The sequence below is a fragment of the Mytilus edulis genome, chromosome 14 (genome assembly GCF_963676685.1).
Source record: "Mytilus edulis chromosome 14, xbMytEdul2.2, whole genome shotgun sequence".
Taxonomy (NCBI): domain Eukaryota; kingdom Metazoa; phylum Mollusca; class Bivalvia; order Mytilida; family Mytilidae; genus Mytilus; species Mytilus edulis.
The window spans coordinates 70,115,662-70,141,131 of NC_092357.1; the positions used below are offsets into that span (position 1 = coordinate 70,115,662).

A 25,470-nucleotide genomic window follows, 5' to 3' on the forward strand; every position below is an offset into this window, starting at 1 on the left:
GACAAAACTTGAGAACAGTATGTTGTGGTAAACTAAAGTAAGATAACTAAACCAATTTAAGGATGTATGCACAGACAAGGGTAAACAGATCAGCAGATATGAAACTTTTTACATTATAACCATCAAATTTCAATACAAGTGTCACTCAACTGCATTAAAAAACACTAAATTATTACTTCTTTAAAAAATGGATGTCCTGTTGGACCAGGTAACATCATTAGGGTAATAGATACATAACAAAATAAATCTGGTTCTATAAAAATTAGCCAATAAAATCCTGTTATTGACTACAATAAATATACAATAAAAACTACTTGCTTTCAGCACTTACTAATACATAAATACAATAATTATGGACTAGATAAAATCCTTGGTTTATATCAAATTATTATGCAAAACTTGTATTTATTTTCCTATAAAATCATGCTCTGATTGGCTAAATGCATTACACTGTGTTTAAAAATGCCATTGAAAATTGATTTGATAATTAAAGATACACAAATCTAGATTATACTTTGGCCACTCAATCTGTTGACCAGTATTCAGATAATGAACATTCAATGGTATATTTGAACCTGTTGTAAACATGCAGTTATGAAAGATTTTTGAATTTTATTTGCAACAGTCAAATTAGTTCTATTTATCCACAAAAATGTCAAATATTTGTAACTTTTGTATTACCTAATGAATAAGCATTTTTCTATTGTAAAATAATCAGAAAATTAAATCAGAAATCTAATTCATTATTTCAACTCGTGAAAATAAATACAAGATTATACCATAAACATGATAAAAGCAATATATGTACTTGTTAGCATGATATTCATACACACTTTAATCACTCATTCACACATAACAATGTAATATTTACAATACATGATCATCCACATGCAGAACTGTGTGGTCAATATCATTGGTTTTGTACATCACGAAAAAATGCATCAATTATATATTGCATGATAATGGAAAAAAAAGGATTTATTATTTTCCTATTATTTTGTACATAACTCTACAGTGAGATAACTCTGTAAAATTCATCTGAATGTTTTAATTACTTTCTATTTTTAAGGAAATGTTAAGTTTTCCAATGATTAATGATTTATATTTTTGCCAAAGGGTCAAAGTAAGTATTTAATGAAAATTTTCTCAAAATTAAACGAGCCAAATTAGTTTTAATCAGAGTTTGGTTCCACCTTGAGGACTCTTGCTTGTGATTTTTGTCAGATGTTAAGAACCCTACGTTTCTATAGTCTAAAAATTCATATTTGAAATTTCTTAGAAAACCTTAATTATTAATTGTTTTTGATAGGAAAAAGGTGTTGATGTCAGATCATGAAAAATCTAAGAGAATCATTTACCACCATATCATGATTTCATCTAAAAAACCAGGACACAGAATTACTATTTATTAAGACCTTGATATTTTGAAATAAACAAATAAAACATCCTTAAAAAGTCAATAAAAGATTTAACCTTTAGTCAATATTACATGACAAGTATAAGGAAAACAAATATAATGATCATGTGTATTTGGTAGCATTCCAGTCAGAAAGAATTCTCACAAGTTCCCCACATAAGATCATTCAGCAAAAGTTGGACAGTACATCTTTTTATAGTGTATGAAAAATCTTAAGAATGCCCCAATCATAATGCATTACTAACTTATTTCAAATTTACCATAGACATTCTGGTATACTTTCTTCATCAGTAAAAAAGTTATACATATTTTCATGACATCCTAAAAATAAGCAAGCTGGACTCTCTGTATGCCTATTCTAATGTTTGAGCCAAAAAAGTTCCTAAGCATTAAGTATTAACATTTTAAAAACATTTGGATAAGTTTGGTATGATATTAAAGCTTAAGGACCCAATATCTGATACTTTGTTAAATTTTATGAAAATGCAAAATATGCCCATATTTTGCCAATTTTCCAATCAGAACTTAAGAAGTATATATTTGTGGACCACATCCTATAGACAATTTGTAAACCTGATTAAATTTTATTTGCTCTGACTTGGAAATGGACAAATTTAAAATTGTAATTCATCAATATAAAACTTCCAACAGAATCAACTATGTTCTGAAATCTTCATGTATTATTTCTTCTATCTTTCTCTTTAATTAGAAAGCAAGTTTAAAAATTGTAAATTAAGTTTTGGTGACCTATATAATTACTTTGTACCATTTATAGTGTCCTAGTATCTAAATATTTAATGTTTTTTGGGGTAAAACAGTGAGATTAGTATAACAGGAATTGTCTATAGGTAACTATTAAGACAATTACACATATACATGATATAGTATTATGCATATGTTTTTATTTTCATTGGATCTTTATTTTCACAGAAATAAAGAAATGTACAATTATTTTTTTCCCAAAGCCATTCTACAACGATTTTCAAGTTTTCATACAACATTTTGGAAGCAAACTTTATAAACAACTCATATTGGCAATTTTGTAATATGTCTTATTTTTTGATTGGTCTAACTGTATGCTATTTTGTTATACCAAAGATTTCCTCCCGCCCAGACCATTGGTGTCAAAAAATCATTTTTACGAAATTTTAGAAGCCCAGCAACGATATAGTATTATGCATATGTTTACTGTCAATTCAGTTTATATTAATACAGATCATGGGTGATAATCGCAATAATTAGATATCTTATACATACATCTGTAAGCAAATTCTCCTAAAATTGCAATAATAAATTTCACAGTTTTGTCCATATCTTTAAAATTTGTGCAATAATTTCCGAATTTACAGGACATGTTTTCTGACTTTTAATTCAAGTCAAAGACACAAATATATAATACTGACCAATATCATTCACAAAAACAAAACTAAATCTTGGACTTTTTGTTTAGTATCACAGATTTCAAAAAAAGAAAGGAAATCTTTATATTTATAAAAACTCCACTGATTAAATATCAATGTAATAAAAAACTTACATTGTCATGCAAGAAAAATGGTTTCCATGTATCATAGGTAAAAAACCAATAGGAAAATCTATCTTGCTTATAAAAAGGAGCTCAGCTCTTTGGAAAAAAACCAGCAGAACACAACACTAACCATAAAAAGCCAAAACAACAGTTTTATTTAATGTGGCTGATTGTTTTTCCTTTATTGCTTCAGTATAAAAGCTTTCCTTATTTTATTTTTTTACAATCTGCCAAAGCAAAGCCTTTTAATAGTGAACTATAGCAAGATGGCTGCTTAATGTTAAAGGTAGACCTAAAGTGGATTATATTCTTGTGCACTGTACTTTTGTAAATAGTTAGCAATCATACTACATATTCTCAAATTATATTTCTCAATTTTTTGCACCTAGACTGAACATTGGGAAAAAAATCTGTTTAGCCTGCAACCCTACATTTCAATTTTTTTTCCAGCACTACTTTCAAAATGGTAGCATTTAATATTTTTATCGGTCAAAGAAGCTGGAGTAACCAGAAAGAACCACAAACATTTGTCAACAAGATATTTTGAAATTTTTGAAAAAGCTAGACAAAGGGTTTATTTTCCCAATTTAAAATGACTTATTATTTATTAATAATAGAAACTTGTCAAAAAAAATACTCCTTACCCCTACCATACAAGGCATTGAAAGGCAACACCAAACAGAAAATTCTTTAAGGATGTTCGCTAATCTGTTTCAAAATAACAAGCATTTTAAAGTACTGTTATATATTAAGAGTGTATAAATAAAGGAACTTAAAAAGTGTAAAAAATGAAGGTTATATGTGCTTGTATTCGTGATATGATCCCCGTAAATTTTGGCAGGAAATTATTTTCCTTAGACTTTTCATACATTTAACATTGACCCCTTTTTTCTTTAAAAAAAACATGAAAAAAGTACAAGGATTTTATAGGATTTTCAAATATGGCTTTTGAAACTTTATGTCATTAAATGATGATAAGAAAAGGTTAGTGGGGAAATGATTTCAATAACACTTCATTGATAAAACTGGAGGATTTCAAATATCTTGCAAAAGTTAAAAAAAAAAACCAAGAGGAGCAAACATCCTTATTGTAAAAGTAACACTATCTGAATTATCTGCCCTTGCATTTGAGTTGCCTACCCTTAATTGACAAAGTTGGGGGAAAAATGAATCAAACAAAAGAATTCTTATTTTTGTAAAATACAATCATAAATATGATCAAACATGGCATTTTCTATATTATAATGAAAATTCTTACATATGAATTACCTACTACTATAAAAATTTGCACATTTCATCAAAGATCTAGACCTTGTTTTCTAGTATTTCAAAATTGAAAATGGAGGAAGACACCCTATCTACCTTAAGGGTGAACTTTGAAGGCATGACGTTATGAATGACAACATTATGGTTCAGTGGACAATATTAGAGACAATTAAGATATGATAACTATGCTCTGTCTTGGGTTACTGGTCATACCATCTAGACTGTTAGATCTAAATAATGACGGTTTCTGTAATTTGGCAAGGGTTTCTTCTGTAGACATTGCCTGAAGAAAAAAACACAACTATGTAAATGTATTAATGCAAAATTGTACAATGAATATGAATACTTAAAACTACAACATGTGCTTATCCATCAAAGCATGTAACACGACGGGTGCCACATGTGGAGCAGGATCTGCTTACCTTTCCGGAGCACCTGAGATCACCCCTAGTTTTTAGTGGGGTTCGTGTTGTTTATTCTTTAGTTTTCTATGTTGTGTCATGTGAACTATTGTTTGTCTGTTTGTCTTTTTCATTTTTAGCCATGGCGTTGTCAGTTTATTTTAGATTTCTGAGTTTTACTGTCCCTTTGGTATCTTTCGTCCCTCTTTTACATTGTAAGAGAAGTCTTAATTGAAATAGGGGCATGGGGTCCGATACAAACCTTTGATTTAAATTTAATAAGAAACTATCAGGAAGTACATTTGCATAATATATAAGGTCTAACAATGAATGCATTTCAAAATTTGTCAAGAGGTTGCTGATAAAATCCTTCAGATATTTCATTTTAATCTGTCAAGAATAATATGCATAACAGTGCTTACAAGACTGGACTGACTGACGTAGACAAGACAGATGGATGGCAATCAATTATATGTCCCCCAAAACCTGTTGTTTGGAGGGGCAATTACGTTAAGTTTGTTTATATTCTGCATCAGTCAGAAATGTTTGCGACCTTATCACTATTCAGAAAATCATTTGTACTGAGTATTTTATTAAAAGGCACTGTCAGTCAGGGGTACTACTTGTACAAGTTATTTTTAATTACTTGAAGAAGTAATATTAATATACTTATATAAGTAAATTTGTAGGATACTTATACAAGTGAATTTTATTTACTTGTATAGGTAAAAAATAATATTGGCTGAGTTATGTCCCTTAGACACTCAGATTTTTTTAATTGTAGAAGTAAAATAGTCATCCTTTCTTCTTTTATTGAGTTCTTATGATTTCTTTGCTCTAATAGAATTTTAAATTTATCTGCCCTTTGCAGATGTCTATACTTATCATTTAAGTGTAAATTCATGGACAATGAAAATCTCATTTGTCTGTTATCTTCAGAACACTGCTCATTTACAAGCCCCCAAGGAGCAGTTTTTGAAGGCCTTGCACAAATACTTAAGATCTTTGCGAATCAGTTTCTTTGTTGAATTAATGAGATGAAACATTGAACTCTAATAAAAAAAATTGAGCAAATCTGGGAAAAATCATTAAAGGCATGAATTTACATCTCAAAACTTGAGGACTTTTGTGGGATTGTAAGAAAAATTTACTTATACAAGTAAATTTTTGAGAAGATTAAGGGGAGATTATTCAAACATTATTTATTTTCCTTATAGTACAAGTAGTACCCCTGACTAACTGTTATGTTTACAAAATATGAAAGCATTGAAAAAAAAATGACTATTGTATACTGTGAATTTTAATTACACATTTTGATAACATTTTAGTTCAACATACCTCCAACTTGATAGCTCTTTCTTTATTGAGGGGCTCCAGAGGGAAACTCAGATCATTAGCATCAGCCAGCACTCTCAGATCAAAATAATATTTGGCATAAACACTAGCAGGGACATTGATATTAAAGTCTATCATTTCTAAAAACTTTCGTTCTAGATCATTTCTGTCAAAATAAAAAAACATTGATTTTAAAGTCTATCATTTCTAAAAACTTTCTTTCTAGATCATTTCTGTCAAAATATAAAAACATTGATATTAAAGTCTATCATTTCTAAAAACTTTCTTTCCAGATCATTTCTGTCAAAATAAAAAAACATTGATTTTAAAGTCTATCATTTCTAAAAACTTTCTTTCTAGATCATTTCTGTCAAAATATAAAAAAACATTGATATAAAAGTCTATCATTTCTAAAAAGTTTCTTGCAAGATCATTTCTGTCAAAATCAAAAATAAATAACATTTAATTATCTCAGTCAGCTGCAGAATACTCAGAATATTTCGAAACTATGTCATACAAAATCACTAAAGGAGTAGGTAAGGACTCATTTTGGCCTCAAATTTCAGTTTCATCTGAAGAAAGATTTTGACCACATTTTAAACACTTTTAAGTGTCTATTTCACTTGATTCAATTAGTTTATGTGAAAGATTTTAACTGATTAGGTCATAAAAAACAATCGGATTGAAGCTCAAATATGAAAAATCTCTCAAATATGCCAAAAAACGTCACTTTTCAGATTGTTTTTGTCAACAAGAGTGCACACGCTGAAATGTCTCGCCTTCTATACTAATCATTGATATTGTGTTGTTAGTCCTAAATATAAAGCTAAGCTTTATAAAAACTGTCACATAAACTTAACATTAACCAAGATAACTAAACAAAGACCAATGAACCTTGAAAAAGAGGTCCAAGTCAGATGAACCATGCCAGGCAGACAGGTACAGCTAACAATGCTTCTATACAACATACATAGTCCGGCGGCTACAAGCATATTTCAGACGAATTGTGCACATCCTGTTACAAGCATGAAATTTGGCATAGACCTTCCTCAACTATTACTCTTTTATTTCAGATAGGGAGGCATTTGAAAAAAATGTCTCACTTCCGGTAAAATCCAAAATGGCGGACGTCATACTTAAATCAGCCCAATATCGAAGGCTAGCGTGTAAAAATGTGTTATTATCATGCTACTATCATAATATTTGGTACAGACCTTTGTTTTTTACTACTTTTGGATAAATTAAATAGATTAGATGTCTTCAGAAACCCCACTTTCGGTTAAAATCCAATATGGCTGACATTGTACTTAAATAAGCTTATTTTTTAGGGAGGGTAACTGAAATGTGTTTTAACGTATTGCTACTATCATTACATTGTGTATGAACCTTTCTTTGGTGTTTCTGATGGATGCAATGCATAAGACATATGTCTTAAAAACCCTTTCTTCCAAGTATATCCAAAATGGCGGACAGAGAAATATCAATTTTTTATTCAAATTTTCATTTTTTTCAATATGTAAAGAAATGATTTTATTTTGTGCTGGTCATTAAACTTTTGGCTTAAAGTTATCCTCAAAACCACTTATTCTAGCATGTTGTAAATATTTAGATATAAAGTTGACACTTCCGGTTAAAAATATGATGTAAATTTCAAAGATGAGTCCTCAATTTATTTCTTCGATTTAGAGTTTTGAATAGATTGATTAAAACAAAATAAAATCACTATAGTACTAAAAATAATTTAAAATTATTACTATTTGGCCAAGAATACATGTTTATTCACAGTCACCATGACATGCACACATCGCAGTGCACGGGATACCCGATTTTCCACATTAAAAATGACCGCGGAATCCTTTCTTACATCCACAATGTATAAGCTTTTGACAAAATGATGAGGCCTCAAAAAGAGTTTTTCAAAAGTTATCCTCTTTGTCCCCGCCTGGAGTGGGTAGCATAAGAGCCAATCCCAAGCTCGTCTCCCTAAACACCTGCCTAAGTATATTGCATTATTTACATGCTGGAAAAGACTAGACCAAGTTGAGGGAATAGCCTCGAAAAGCCGTCCCTGTTGCGCAAATAGTTATTTTCTTGCTTCGTTAACCATGTTATACCCATCTGCTAAGTTTGTGCGATCTTACAGTAAAACCCCGGTGATTTAGTCTGATTAATCATCATTCTTTTTGTTAAAGTCACATCTTCAAATGCAATCAATGTCTCCCACATAGTCTTTTCCCCCCTTTCATGTAAACACATATTTTCTTGCCTTGTTAACCTAATCTGTTTCTTTTTTTTTTTTATCTTCCAACAAAACCACGTATTGTTTTCAATGACATTAAACATCAAATCCATATGGTGATGTTGGCTGGTCAATCATCATTCTAAATGCTATAGTCACATCTTCAAACTCCATTAATGTCACCAACGCAGTTCCTTTTCCAGCGAACGTGTTATCTTTTAATGCCTAGTGCATTTGAAAGGTCATTGATTGATATATATCTTATACTTTTCCCCTTCTAAATGCAAACCAAAGTTTGTCTGCCCTATGTCACGGAATAGCGAAACAGCAATGACATCAGTATCGACTGTTTGAGTCATGACTCAGTTAAGTCTATGTTTCACTGCATCAGACACATCTATCTTGATTCTAGTGTCAGTCTCTTCGTGTAAACATGGTGCTAAACTTGAAACATCATCAAGTGGTGGATAACACTAAACATCCTGAGCATTTGTTGCTTCAACTACCTTGTACTCAAAATTGTATTGAGCAAGCTCCTGTGAATGAAAACTTAAAAGTTCTTTCTTACTGTCGTCATCTCTCAGAAAACTTTCCCATCTTTGAGGATGTTTTTAATCCTGGGTTCGTCTGTGTATTCCCTTTCCCCTAAATGTTGCCCTTGCTTCTTTTAGCAGCTTTAAAACTACCAGTATTTCGCTATTCCGTAACAAAGGGGCAGACGAACTATTGATTGTATTTGGGGAGGCAAAAATCTTTGGATTAATATCTATCAATGGCCTTTCAAAAGCACTAGGCAATGAGTGATCACACACTTTTATTTCTGACCAATACCTTATGACGGGTTGTGATACTGTTCTCTCTTTGCTTGAAAAGGAAAAAAAAGACTGCGTGGGAGACATTAATGGTATTTGAAGATGTGACTTTAACATAAAGAATGATGATTGATCAGCCTAAATCACCGGGGTTGTACTGTACAAACTTATCAGATCTAACATGATTAACGAACCAAGAAAGTCAATTTTTGCACAAAAGGGAAATCTCATTTTAAGTGAGGCTTTTCCCACGACTTGTTCTAGTCTTTTCAAGCATGTAAAACGTGTAATATACTAATGCAGGTGTTTAGTGAGACGACCTTTGGATTGACTCTTATGCTACCTAGTCTTGTCACTAATGGATTGCGAAGGGACAAAGAGGGTCCCTTTAAAAAAAAACTCTTTCTGAGACCTCATCATTTTTTCAGAAGCTTGTACATTATGGATGTAAGAAAGGATGCCACGGTTATTTTTAATGTGTAAAATCGGGTCTCCCGTGCACTGCCTTGTGTGCATGTGGTGGTGATTGTGAATAAGCATGTATTCTTGGCCAAATAGAAGTAGTTTTAAATATTTTTTAGTACTATAGTGATTTTATTTTGTTTAAATCAATCTATCCAAAACTCTACATCGAAGAAATAGATTGAGGACTCATCTTTAAAATTTACGTCATATTTTTACCGGAAGTGTCAACTTTATATCTTAGCATTTACAACATGCTAGAATAAGTGGTTTTGGGGATAACTTAAAGCCAAAAGTTTAATGACCAGCACAAAATAAAATCATTTTCTTTACATTTTGAAGAAAGTTGAAAATTTGAATAAAAAATTGATATTTCTCTGTCCGCCATTTTGGATACTTCCGGAAGTAAGGGTTTTTAAGACATATGTCTTATACATTGTCTTCATCAGAAGCACCAAAGAAAGGTTCATACACAATGTAATTATAGTAGCAACTAGAACACACCCGTGATATCGCGGATCCGTGACTGAATTAAAGTATATAACTATGCGCAAGCCTTATCTTCGTATTAGTACTGCCATCTGATAAAGTCATGCCGATTATAAGATACACAATTTTCTCTGCTTTCAAATCTTTCTGTTTGTACCCGTCGAACTGGAACTTATCAATTATTGGTAATATTAATTATTTGGAAAACAAAAGGTCCTGGAATGGAGTATTTTTTAATCAACAGCATTGTCCTATATTAGTTATAAATACAGTTGAATTCTTTGATTCGCTGTTTTACTTCATGCCCGCTAACAAATTGAAACTTATTTTTAGTCCAAATTTTTAGTATTCGTATTGTTATCTTAGAAAGTCTTACGGATTAAAATACTTCAATAGGTAACAATTTGACAATTTAGTAGTGTCAACCCTGTGATTATGACCCGTGTATATAGCATATTAATCCTGAATACACCGTTTGGTGGTGCGCCTGTCAGATGCGGAACGTACAGATAAGGTAATAGGTAACGCGTGATTATACTATTGGTATCGGTATCGGACTCGACCCGGAACTTCCTCATTATTGGCAATATTAATTACGTGGAAAACAAAAGGGCCTGGAGTGGTGTAATTTTTAATCTACACCTTTGTACTATATTAGTTGTATATAAAGTTGAATTCTTTGATTCGTCGTTTTTACGTGATGACGGCTGACAAATTGGACCTCGTAATTTTAGTATTATAGATACGTTAAAACACATTTCAATTACCCTCCCTAAAAAATAAGCTTATTTAAGTACAATGTCCGCCATATTGGATTTTAACCAGAAGTGGGATTTCTGAAGACATCTAATCTATTTAATTTATCCAAAAGTAGTAAAACACAAAGGTCTGTACCAAATATTATGATAGTAGCATGATAATAGGACATTTTTACACGCTAGCCTTCGATATTGGGCTGATTTAAGTATAACGTCCGCCATTTTGGATTTTACCGGAAGTGAGACATTTTTTTCTAATGCCTCCTTATCTGAAATAAAAGAGTAATAGTTGAGGAAGGTCTATGCCAAATTTCATGCTTGTAACAGGATGTGCACAATTTTTTACAAAGCCGCCGGACTAACATAGTTGACACATTACTTATAGTTTAAGAAAAATAGACCAAAACACAAAAACTTAACACTGTGCAATGAACCGTGAAAATGAGGTCACGGTTAAATCAAACCTGCTCGACTGACATAAAGATCATAAAATATTTCCATACACCAAATATAGTTGACCTATGGCATATAGCATTAGATAAAAAGACCAAAACTCAAAAACTTTACTTTGACCACTGAACCATGAAAATGAGGTCAAGGTCACATGACATCTGCCCGCTAGACATGTACACTTTACAATCATTCCATAAAACAAATATAGTAGACCTATTGCATATAGTATAAGAAAAACAGACCAAAACACAAAAATTTAACTATAACCACTGAACCATGAAAATGAGGTCAAGGTCAGCTGACACCTGCCAGTTGGACATGTACACCTTACAGTCCTTCCATACACCAAATATACTAGCCCTATTGCTTATAGTATCTGAGATATGGACTTGACCACCAAAACTTAACCTTGTTCACTGATCCATGAAATGAGGTCGCGGTCAAGTGAAAACTGGCTGACAGACACGAGGACCTTGCAAGGTACGCACATATGAAATATAGTTATCCTATTACTTATAATAAGAGAGAATTCAACATTACAAAAAATTTGAACTTTTTTTTCAAGTGGTCACTGAACCATGAAAATGAGGTCAAGGACATTGGACATGTGACTGACGGAAACTTCGTAACATGAAGCATCTATATACAAAGTATGAAGCATCCAGGTCTTCCACCTTCTAAAATATAAAGCTTTTAAGAAGTGAGCTAACGCCGCCGCCGTAGCCGCCGCCGGATCACTATCCCTATGTCGAGCTTTCTGCAACAAAAGTTGCAGGCTCGACAAAAATGAAAGTGGCCGCATCCGTGTTCATCCACAACCTTTATATAAGTTATGTATTATCATAAAATACAACTTACATTGCAATATTAAGGATGAACACGAATGCGGCCACTTTCGTTTTACACGAAAACCGTCTAAAATGTAACTAAAATGATAGAATTTTGAAGATTTCAGTAATTTAGCATGACTTAATGGTACTACAACCCGATATATGTACATTGTATTGTCAAAAACAGCCGATATTTATGTAGCAGAAGCATTCAATTGTCCAATAAATAACTAAAAGTTTAAATTTTAACAATTTTGTAAAACTGTTATATTTTTGGGCCAAAAAGGGGCCTTACCGGACCTACTCCTTTAGGTTCACAATATCACCTCAGTATTTTCATCTCCTTGATACAATGTGGATTCATATATTTTCGTGGATTTAGGAGAACTTGTATTATCCTGGATATTTGATTTCCATAATTTTTTTATAAACATACAAGCATATGTATATAAAATCTGTACTTTGTTCAACATTTAAATACATGAAATTCACAGAAATTGTTATCCCACATATATATATTAATAATTTAATTTTGGATGTAACGCGTCTTCTGATTGGCGGACGTTATTTTGTTATCAGCCCATAGACATAATTTAGTCATGTGACCGTGAGGTCATCAACGTTTTTTCATGGTTTTCTATGGTTTAAAATGGAATTTAAAATCAAATTATAAGAAATGACTTTAATATTTTTTTTTTACTCAAAATAACATAAAAAATGTGGTTCACACTATTAAATAACCCGCTACACGCGTTACTCAGTGTGTACCAATATTTTTTATGTTATTTCTTCATAGACAGAAAAAATATTACAATCATTCTTTAACTGAATCCACACTATATCAAATAGTGCCTTTTTAAACCTTTTGAAACATCAAAACCCGTTGCATTTTTATGCACCTGTATTAAGTCAGGAGCTTGTACAGTGGTTGTTGTTTGTTAGTGTAGTTTGTATATGATTACAGTTGCTCCTATTTTATATAGATTAGACCGTTGGTTTTCCTGTTTGAATGGTTTTATACAAGTCATTATAGGGCCCTTTATAGCTTACTGTTCGGTGTGAGTCAAGGTTAAGAGTTGAAAGACTTTGACCTATAATTGTTAACTTTTTATACTAACGACTTGGATAGAGAGATGTCTCAAGTGCATTCATACCACATCTTCTCATTTATATTACATGTTTATAACATCAGTATACAGCTGTCCCTAACAGCTATACCTCTAACTATACACCAAACTTTGATGACTATTTTAATCAAATTCCTGAGTAGATTTCTAGATGTCTTAATTTGTTGATTGTAGACGCCACAGTCTTTATTTGTTTGTTTGTGTTATTGATACATTCAGTACCCGTGAGAACCTTTCTTGACATACTTGCCTTCTATTCAATTTCATAATGTCACATAGCAATCATTTTGATTTCCACAAAAAATCATACAAAAGAGGTCAATTTTCATTCATTTAATTTTTCAGACAGTAAAAATCTTTTAACATAATGTTTGTTATGACAATTTACATTTGGTATTTGACTTGCATATTTAGTTTGTCTACGAATGAGTGTGATGTTTCGTAGGCCTTAATTTGGTTAAAATCTTTTTACCTATTTAAATCCAACACTTCTTTCAATGTCTCGGTAGACAATGATTGAGAACACTGAAATATTTTTTTTCTTTTGTAAACATGTCACAACAAATGACTTCTATATAAGTTAGAGGTTTGCCCCCAATTAGAATATTAAAACAGGTTTTTACGAACTTTCTGTGGAGAGGGATATCAATGAATTCTACAAATTAGCATGTGCATCTCAAAATTCTGTGTGTGTTCATATCAGTCATAAAACTATACTCAGTACTTGGGTTATAAAATGTGGGCTTGAAACACTTAAATCCAATATTTTAATGGCTTGAATTCTGAAACCTCAATCCAGTACAGTAATAGGTTGAATTCTGAGTCCGAGGACAATATAAACCATACCTGATGGGTTTTGCTCATTGTTAAAGGTTGAATTCTGAGTCTGAGGACAATATAAACCATACCTGATGGGTTTTGCTCATTGTTAAAGGTTGAATTCTGAGTCTGAGGACAATATAAACCATACCTGATGGGTTTTGCTCATTATTAAAGGTTGTACAAAGATCTATAGCTGTTAATTTCTGTGTCGTTTAGACTATTGTGAAGAGCTGTCTCATTGGCAATCATACCATAAGTTTTATATTGAACTTTTTATTACCTACAGGCCTAAAAGCCATGTTATTATTAGTTTAGTTTCCTTTGACATATACATACATATCTTCAACTGCAATGTCTTTTAAGATTTGACAATAATCCACATTCCAGACGGCTTGATCGTCCCAGACTTTAGACGAGAGAAGGATAGCACCTAATACAATTCGTCGCCAGTTAGCCGGCATAATGTTTATCTCAGCATAGTGTAAAAGTCTTTCTAAATATACCTGTGCAAATGAAAAATTATTAAAAAATGTTATTATTAAAAATATGCACACAATGAATGCATTAATGAACAAGAGTGCACACGCTGAAATGTCTCGCCTTCTTTACTAATCGTTGATATTATGTTGATAGTCCTAAGTATAAAGCTTTATTAAAAACTGTCACATAAACTTAACATTAACCAAGATAACTAAACAAAGACAAATGAACCATGAAAATGAGGTCAAGGTCAGATGAACCATGCCAGGCAGACATGTACAGCTAACAATGCTTCCATACAACAAATATAGTTGGCATATTACTTATAGTTTAAGAAAAATAGACCAAAACACAAAAACTTAACACTGAGCAATGAACCGTGAAAATGAGGTTGAGGTCAAATAAAACCTGACATATAGGTCATAAAATATTTCCATACACCAAATATAGTTGACCTATGGCGTATAGTATTAGATAAAAAGACCAAAACTCAAAAACTTAACTTTGACCACTCAACCATGAAAATGAGGTCAAGGTCAGATGACATCTGCCAGCTAGACATGTACACCTTACAATCATTCCATACAACAAATATAGTAGATCTATTGCATAAAGTATGAGAAAAACAGACCAAAACACAAAAACTTAACTATAACCACTGAACCATGAAAATGAGGTCAAGGTCAGATGACACCTGCCAGTTGGACATGTACACCTTACAGTCCTTCCATACAACGAATATACTAGACCTATTGCTTAAAGTATCTGAGATATGGACTTGACCACCAAAACTTAACCTCGTTCACTGATCCATGAAATGAGGTCGAGGTCAAGTGAAAACTGTCTGACGGGCATGAGGACCTTGCAAGGTACGCACATACCAAATATAATTATCCTATTACTTATAATAAGAGAGAATTCAACATTACAAAAAATATGAACTTTTTTTTCAAGTGGTCACTGAACCATGAAAATGAGGTCAAGGACATTTTACATGTGCCGTAGCCGCCGCCGCCGGATCACTATCCCTATGTTGAGCTTTCTGCAACAAAAGTTGCAGGCTCGACAACAAATAAATGATGTAAAACACTTTGTGAACTAAGTAGTGTGAGTCTGGAGTATTTTTTGTTCTGTCTCTGTGTGACACGGGTGCTCAGAGAAAGGAGGAATTTACTAAGAGAAGAAGATAACAATCTAATATTTAAACACATTACTTCAAGTTTGTTTCATTTTTATGCCCCACCTACGATAGTAGAGGGGCATTATGTTTTCTGGTCTGTGCCTCCGTTCGTCCGTCCGTCCGTCCATCCGTCTGTGCCTCCGATCGTCCGTCCGCTTCAGGTTAAAGTTTTGGGTCAAGGTAGTTTTTGAAGAAGTTGAAGTCCAATCAACTTGAAACTTAGTACACTTGTTCCCCATTATATGATCTTTCTAATTTTAATGCCAAATTATAGTTTTGACCCCAATTTCATGGTCCACTGAACATAGAAAATGATAGTGCGAAGTTCAGGTTAAAGTTTTTGGTCAAGGTAGTTTTTGATGAAGTTAAAAGTTACATCAACTTGAAACTTAGTACACATGTTCCCTATGATATGATCTTACTAATTTTAATTCCAAATTAAAGTTTTGATCCCAATTTCACGGTCCACTGATCATAGAAAATGATAGTGCGAGTGGGGCATTCGTGTACTATGGACACATTCTTGTTCTTCTTTTTTTTCCAAAGTTGTTATGAACCAGCTACTAACTTTGCTTGGGGTTAAAGAGGTTTAATTAAAGAACCTTAGTGAGCACGCTCACATACCCCACGTCCCCACATTGGTATTGGAGAAATTAAATAAGTATAAGAAAAAATATTGAATAATAATTTCCTGTCAATATACATAGTATGTCCTTATTATCTACAAAATTTCATGAAATTCTGTTGTGTGTTTTCAGAGGAGTTGAGATGACAAACTGTTGCAGAAGTACATTGAAGCAAATGAGTTCAAAGGGGCATAACTCCTAGAAAAAAATTGAACCGTAATTTCCTGTTGATATGCACATCTACATAGTATGTCCTTATTATCTACAAAGTTTTATGAAATTCTGTTGTGTGGTTTGAGAGGAGTTGCGATGACAAACTGTTGCAGTAGTACATTAAAGTAAATAAGTACAAAGGGGCGTAACTCCTAGAAAAAAAATTGAATCGCAATTTCCCGTCGATATGCACAACTACATAGTATGTCCTTATTATCTGAAAAGGTTTCGTGAAATTCTGTTGTGTAATTTGAGAGGAGTTGCGATGACAAACTGTTGCAGTAATACATTAAAGTAAATAAGTTCAAAGGGGCGTAACTCCTAGAAAAAAAATTGAATCGCAATTTCCCGTCAATATGCACAACTACATAGTATGTCCTTATTATCTGAAAAGGTTTCGTGAAATTCTGTTGTGTGGTTTGAGAGGAGTTGCGATGACAAACTGTTGCAGTAATACATTAAAGTAAATAAGTTCAAAGGGGCGTAACTCCTAGAAAAATTGAATCGCAATTTCCCGTCGATATGCACAACTACATAGTATGTCCTTATTATCTGAAAAGGTTTCGTGAAATTCTGTTGTGTGGTTTGAGAGGAGTTGAGATGACAAACTGTTGCAGTAATACATTAAAGTAAATAAGTTCAAAGGGGCGTAACTCCTAGAAAAAAAATTGAATCGCAATTTCCCGTCGATATGCACAACTACATAGTATGTCCTTATTATCTGAAAAGGTTTCGTGAAATTCTGTTGTGTAATTTGAGAGGAGTTGCGATGACAAACTGTTGCAGTAATACATTAAAGTAAATAAGTTCAAAGGGGCGTAACTCCTAGAAAAAAAATTGAATCGCAATTTCCCGTCGATATGCACAACTACATAGTATGTCCTTATTATCTGAAAAGGTTTCGTGAAATTCTGTTGTGTGGTTTGAGAGGAGTTGCGATGACAAACTGTTGCAGTAATACATTAAAGTAAATAAGTTCAAAGGGGCGTAACTCCTAGAAAAAAAATTGAATCGCAATTTCCCGTCGATATGCACAACTACATAGTATGTCCTTATTATCTGAAAAGGTTTCGTGAAATTCTGTTGTGTGGTTTGAGAGGAATTGAGATGACAAACTGTTGCAGTAATACATTAAAGTAAATAAGTTCAAAGGGGCGTAACTCCTAGAAAAAAAATTGAATCGCAATTTCCCGTCGATATGCACAACTACATAGTATGTCCTTATTATCTGAAAAGGTTTCGTGAAATTCTGTTGTGTGGTTTGAGAGGAGTTGCGATGACAAACTGTTGCAGTAATACATTAAAGTAAATAAGTTCAAAGGGGCGTAACTCCTAGAAAAAAAATTGAATCGCAATTTCCCGTCGATATGCACAACTACATAGTATGTCCTTATTATCTGAAAAGGTTTCGTGAAATTCTGTTGTGTGGTTTGAGAGAAGTTGCGATGACAAGAAACAGGACTGACAGACGAACGGGTCAAAAACATTATACCCTCCGCAACTTCGTTGCATGGGGTATAATTAATTAAGCTATATTAACTAAAGCAATTACTATGTGCACTTAAATATTACATGACATACTATTTATTGTTATATAATACTTCAGAGGATCATTGGCTTGGAGACAAACCAGATAATTACAAGAATGTGTTCAAAGTACACGGATGCCCCACTCGCACTTTCATTTTCCATGTTCAGTGGACCTTGACATTGGGGTCAAAAGTCTAATTTGGCCTTAAATTTAGGAAGATCATAAGGAACATGTGTACTACGTTTCAAGTTGATTGGACTTCAGCTTCATCAACCAGATGCTCCGCATGGCGCAGCTTTATACGACCGCAGAGGTTGAACCCTGAACGGTTGGGGCAAGTATGGACACAACATTCAAGCTGGATTCAGCTCTAAATTTGGATTGTGATTAAATAGTTGACACAGCATAGGTTTCTGACACAGAATGAATGTGGTCTAATGAACTTAAAAAAAAATGTTTGCCTTTGAGCAATTCACTATGCTCAGTCAGAGCTCTGACATAAACAAGTCAGAATAAAATGACTTCCATAGGTCAGATATAATTTGATGTAAGTGTTGTCTCCCTTCTTGCACTCAACAGAATATGACTTGTACAGGTCAGTTTATGTCAGACTTTAATTTATCATAAAATGACTTCCACAGGTCAGCTTTTGCACAAAATATTGTGACTTAATATCGTCATATTCTAATTAGATTTATGTCCCTTTTTGATGCATTTTGACTTAAAGAGGTCATTTTTTGTTCTGACTTGAAGCAGTCATTACTACCACTTTGTTATCAATCTCCATAAAAATATAGTGATTACTTGTTTCCAATCAAAGAGTTTAAAAAGTGGGGCTCATCAAACCTTCTTCTTTCCAGAATCTTAACATGAAATATGTATCTCATTAAATTTAATCATTTCAAAATACAAACAAAAACCAGGGGAGAAAAAATGGATCATACAATTTTCTGTCAATATCAAAAGATTTACAAAATACAATATTGGATACATTTACTAGTACCATGACAATACCTTCAATCTTCCAAGGAAAAAATAAAGGATCTATTCTCATCCACCTTTAGCTAAATTTATCAAGAGCAAAACATTTATTATTTTAATATTTCATTGAGGTAAATACTGCTGTGCTAACTGACTCAAACAAGTCACACTATGTTCTGACTTAAAAAAGTCAGTCAAAACTAAACTTATTTCAACCAAGTCTAGTTCTGTCATATTGATTGAAAAATGTATTGGAAAGCCAGATAAAGCACAGAGGAAATAAGGTCCCCTCAAGTCACAATGAGGACTATAAAAAAAATATTTGGTGTATTCAATATTTAAATGCATTTTCTTTTAAACAAGTCAAATCATGTTTTGACTTTTAACAGTCAGTCCAAAACTAATTGTATTGCAATTTTTAGAGTGGGGCACTGACATATGATATTAAATGAAAGTATGGGAACGTCAGAATATAGGAAATGTATCTTAAGATCCCCTTAAATAAATAACCATTTGACTAAATTGTTTCTAAACATTTATCAAATAATAAATTCGCAGATTCAGAAGCAGGGCTTAAAGGAACTCATTAATATTGTACACCTATCATTGATTTGAAAATTTGTTCTGCAATCTGACTTTAACAGGTCAAATCATGTTCAGGCAAATTGACTTTAACAGGTCAAATGGGCATGTTCAGACAAATTGACTTAAACAGGTCAAATCATGTTCTTACTTAAAAAATCAGTCAAAAGCTAGGTTTATGAGAATTTTGAATTTTTTAAGTCAGGCATTGCCATACATGTATGATATTAATGTAATGTATGGAAGAGTCAGATAAAAGACACGTAAACTACATGCAAGATCCTCTAAGATAAATGACCATTTGATTTAATTGTTTCTTAAAAAACTTATTAATAAATAAACTCAACAGTGGCAGATTCAGAAGGGGGGTAAGACTAAGAGGAAGATCACTTAGCTTTGATTGGAAATTTTGTTCTTCAAACTGACTTGAACAGGTCAAATCATGTTCTGACTTAAAAGAGTCCTTCAAAAACTAAATGGTTTGCAAAGTTCTGTAATAGTCGGGCATTATCATGATTGTGCTGTAATAGTTAGAATGTATGGATACAAGTAGGAAAAAAAATCACAAATATTAAGTCACAGTTGTAAGAACTATATAATAGATAATTTGGTATATTTTTGATATCTTAATATTTCATTGAGGTAAATCCTGTAAGTGCAAACTGACTTGAACAAGTCACATTATGTTCTGACTTCAAGGAGTCAGTAAAATACTATACTTTAATTAAGTATTGCAACTTTAAGTCTGGGATTGTCATATGCATTTAAGAATGTATAAGAAACTCAGATAAAAGACACCCAATAATAAAGTCACAAAAATGTGGACTATAAAAGAGTGTATGCAGGTATACTAGTATTTAAAATTCAAATATATTTTGTTAACAAATTTCTTCAAATTATCTTAAAAAATTTATTATATTTCTGTATTTTCATGACTATTTTCTGTTAAATTAATATATTTGGAACTTTAGGTTTTAAAAAAAAACATTATTTTAAAAACCATTTGACTGAATTGTTTCTTAAAAAAAATTCAATCTTATTAAAATAAGTTCTCATCACTTGCTCCTCGATTTTTTATAAGTCGCCGTGTGCGACATATAAAAAATCAAGGAGCAAGTAATGAGAACTTATTTTAATAAGATTGAAAAAAATAATGAATTAATTAACTCTACAGTAGCAGATTCAGATATGGAGGGGGCTTAAAGAAAGAAGACCTAGTTTTGATTGGACATTTTTTCCCTGTCAACTGACTTTAACAGGTCAAATCGTGTTCTGACTTCAAAGAGTCAGTCCCAACTAAACTTATTTCAAATTTATAGTCTAGTTTTTTCATATTGATTTAAAAATGTACGGAAAAGCCAGATAAAAGACAGAGGAAATAAGGTCCCCATACGGCTCAATAATGAGGACTATAAAAAAGTTTATTTTGCATATTCAATATTTAATTGTATAATTTGCAAATTATGTTCTGACTTCAAAGAGTCAGTCAAAAACTTCACTTTAGCTTATTAGTACAACTTTTTAGTCTGGCATTGTCATATGCATTTAAGAATGTATTGGAAAATCAGATAAAAGACACCCAATAATAAAGTCACAATAACAAGGACTATAAAAATATGTCTTTGGTATATTTTATATTCAAATATATTTTGTTTACAAATTTCATCAAATCATCTTGAAATTATTATTATATTTCTGTATTTTCATGACCTTTCTTTTCTGGTAAGTTAACACATGGAACTTTTGGTTGTAAAATAAATTATTTTTAACCATTTGACTGAATCGTTTCTGATAAACCTATCAATTAATTAACCCAACAGTAGCAGATTCAGATAAGGGGAAAAAGGGGGGGGGGGGGCATAGTTTTCATTGGATTTAATTTATCTCTGTAAACTGACTTTTACAGGTCAAATTCATGTTCTGATTTCAAAGAGTCAGTCAAAACTAAACTTATTTCAACTTTTAAGTCTAGGATTTTCATATTGATTTTAAAATGTATGGGAAACCAGATAAAAGACTGACGAAATAAGGTCCCCTAAAGTCACAATAATGAGGACTATAAAAAAATGTATTTGGTATACTTTATATTTAAATGTATTTTGTTAACAAATTATATCAAATTAATATCTTAAAAATTTATTCTATTTCTGCATTTTCATGAATTTTTTACATATAGAACTTATAGTTGTAAAAAAAATATTCTAAAAACCATTTGACTGAATTGTTTCTTAAAAAAAATTATCAATTAATTAAAATCAACAGTAGCAGATTCAGATAAAGAAAAAGGGGGATGCTAAGATGAAGAAACCTAGTTTAATTGGATTTTCCCCCCTGTAAACTGACTTTATCAGGTCAAATCATGTTCTGACTTCAAAGAGTCTGTCAAAACTAAACTAATTTCAACTTTTAAGGCCAGGATTTTCATATTGATTTAAAAATGATGGAACATTTTTATTTGATATATTCAATATTCAAACGCATTTTGATTTCTAAAGATTTTCATCAAATTATTTAAAAAAAAAATATCGTATTATTTCTGTATTTTCATGACTTTTTTCTGTTAAATTAAGATATGGAACTTTTGGTTTTAAAAAAACATTATTTTAAAAACCATTTGACTGAATTGATTCTTAAAAAAAGATATGAATTAATTAACTCAACAGTAGCAGATTCAGATATGGAGGGGGCTTAAAGGAAGAAGACCTAGTTTTGATTGGACATTTTTTTCCTGTCAACTGACTTTCACAGGTCAAATTATGTTCTGACTTCAAAGAGTCAGTCAAAAACTTCACTTTAGCTAATTAGTACAACGTTTTAGTCTGGCATTGTCATATGCATTTAAGAATGTATTGGAAAATCAGAATATATTAATTTTAAACGATTTGACTGAATTGTTTCTAATAAACCTATCAATTAATTAACCCAACAGTAGCAGATTCAGATAATGGGAAAAAGGGGGGGGGGGGCTTAGAAGAAGAAGACATAGTTTTCATTGGATTTAATTTATCTCTGTAAACTGACTTTAACAGGTCAAATTCATGTTCTGACTTCAAAGAGTCAGTCAAAACTAAACTTATTTCAACTTTTAAGTCTAGGATTTTCATATTGATTTTAAAATGTATGGGAAACCAGATAAAAGACTGACGAAATAAGGTCCCCTAAAGTCACAATAATGAGGACTATAAAAAAATGTATTTGGTATATTTTATATTTAAATGTATTTTGTTAACAAATTTCATCAAATTATATATCTTAAAAATTTATTTTATTTTTGTATTTTCATGACTTTTTTTCTGCTATGTTAACATATAAAACTTTTGATTGTAAAAACATTATTCCAAAAACCATTTGACTGAATTGTTTCTTAAAAAAAAATATCAATTAATTAACTCAACAGTAGAAGATTCAGATAAGGAGAAAAAAGGGGGGGCTAAGATGAAGAAACCTAGTTTGATCGGATTTTTTTCTTCTTCTGTAAACTGACTTAAATAGGTCAAATTATGTTGTTTTAAAAAAATGTTGAGGTGACTTTGTTGTCCTTCAAGAAGCGGTACATATAATACATAATATTTTCACTGTTTTTTAAATACATGTAAAAGTTGAAAGATAACTATCTATTGGGTGTTTTTAAATAGATTTTTTAGCAACATTTATAACTTTGTAATTATGTTCAATTGTACACTTGTTATTTTTAATATATATTTTTTGGGAACAAAATCTTGTCAGGATTTCTTATGGTACTAGCATGACAAGAGCATTCTTATTCTAAAATACTCTTAACATTAAAAACAAGTCAGTATCTTCAGATCATTCTGAGTCTTATTGAATTAAAGTTAGAATAGTTTTCAAAAGTACCAGGATTGTCATTTAGTATGCCAGACGCGCGTTTCATTCAGACTTTTATAAGTCAGAACATACTGACTTCCAATGTTCTTCTCACTTCTGTAGAAACAAAGACTATCTATATTTTAAATAAAAGGTTAATGCTTTACGTGGCTATGCATCTGGGGTAAGAATTATGGATGCGTACGGTAACTTCATAGGAAAACATATATGCCATGTAATTAATAAGAAGTGATTCATGTGGGAGGAAAATAATACTGAATAGACAATTCTGTTGTTTGCTGAAACACTGATCAATATAATATGTAAAGGTGGTCTCTCAGCAAATAAAAATAATTGTAACAGGATGCTGTTAGGAGGTCTCTCAAACAAAGCTCCAATAATTTGTCATTCCCATGGTCGCCTGACATTGAGCAAGTTCAAGTAAAAATTGGTTTGGTCTAGTAAAGTGATATGCATACATGTAGGTAACTTCTAGGGATTGACCCTGTATATCATTCAAATCTTCTTGAAATGACGAACAAGAATATTATACGGTTAAGGGGTGGTGATCCAGACCATTTCAGAAAGGTGGATGGGGATGACCCCCATGGACTTTCCCTTTATTTTATTTGATTTGTTGTATTGTCCCATATAATAATATATAGGCTTAAGGGGTGGGGATGTCAACCGCTTACAAATTTACAAACATAAGGGAGTAGGGTGACCCCAAGGGACTTTATCTTTATTTCATTTGATTTGTCTTGTTGTCACTTACACTTATATATATGGTACAGTTGTGGGGGGTCTTGACCATTTACATGTTTTCACACAGGAGGGTGGTGTGACCCCCCCCCCCCCCCCCCCCCCCAGGGACTTCCCCTATATTTCATTGGGTTTGTTTTATTTTCCCATACAAGAATATATATGGTTTATGGGTGGGGATCTCGACCGTTTACAAAATATGAGAACATTCACAAATGGCAAGGGGGGGTTAACCCCAGAGACTAGCCCAGTATATTTCATTCAAATCAATTTGACATTATAAAAAGGAATATATATGGTTTAAAGGGGATCTTATCATTTTCAAGATGTAAGATTTTTCTCAAATGACAAGGGGTGGGGCGACCCATAGAGACTTGTCTGGTATATTTCATGATACTTTACAGAGAGAACAAATTGAGTTTAGGGGGCAGGATTCTCGACTGTTCACAAGTTAAATGACAGGGGATGGGGTTATCCCTTTGAGACTCACCCTACATTTCATTTGATTTATTTTTAATATCATATTCCATAATCATAACTGAAAACCCGTTTTGTGAATCTTTTAATGTTCTCAAGTTAAAATCATTTTTTTTTTTTTAAATAAAACTAAAAAAAATTTGGTTCTTTAGTTAAACCCTCCCTTCCTTTTTCCTTTATTTAAATTATTCCGATTTTCATTTCATTTTCATGAATATCAATATTCAAAAGATCGTTTTTCTCATTGGGAGAAACGAAAAACAAATATATTTAATAAGCCGCAAACTCGGAAAGGTTTAAAAGTCAATTCATGATTGAGTTTAAAAATAGAAAAATCACGTGACGATGTTCATCTTGAAGCAATAATTTCACTTTTAAAATTGCACTGACTGGTTAATAATGTTAATACTGTTTAAGACAACACGAGTTGTCTCCCGAAAATAACAGTTCATTATCATAACAACATTTTCTGACCTGAACAAGTCAGAATTGTCAGACACCAGGTCATCTCAAAGACCACGCGTCCGTATTTACAGGTCACGCGCCTTCATGAAACAGCAACAAAATCACTTGCAAAGACCTTCTTTACACGTAAAAAATATTAAAATGGCCATGAAAATACGGAGGTAATATGAATTACCATCTGAAAATGACCACATTGACCTAGATTTTCACTAAAAAAACGTAAATAATCACTATATTTTCAATAACTTCTCGTTCGAGAAACTCCCAAAACAACGACTCTCAAACACGTGATCTCTCGCAAAAAACCACGTGATCGTATGTGTCTTAGATCGGCGGCAAATTCAAAATAACTAATGGTTTGACGGACTCGATGGAAAACTACGCAAAACAAAAATTGACCCGTACAGGTCAG

At 32.1% G+C, this 25,470-nt stretch overlaps 1 protein-coding gene across 1 annotated transcript in view; it reads right to left on the minus strand.

Moving 5' to 3' along the window:
- Positions 1-1,289: 1,289 nt before the first annotated feature.
- The window catches only part of LOC139502788 (cyclin-Y-like protein 1), a 43,892-nt gene continuing 19,711 nt past the window's right edge, over positions 1,290-25,470 (minus strand). Inside the window, exons 6-8 of the mRNA XM_071292370.1 lie at positions 14,273-14,439; positions 5,948-6,110; positions 1,290-4,491 (exon numbers count right to left, since the gene is read on the minus strand). Of these exons, the coding sequence (XP_071148471.1) occupies positions 4,378-4,491; positions 5,948-6,110; positions 14,273-14,439 (444 nt within the window). The 3' untranslated portion in view covers positions 1,290-4,377. The remainder of the gene's footprint in view (positions 4,492-5,947; positions 6,111-14,272; positions 14,440-25,470) is intronic.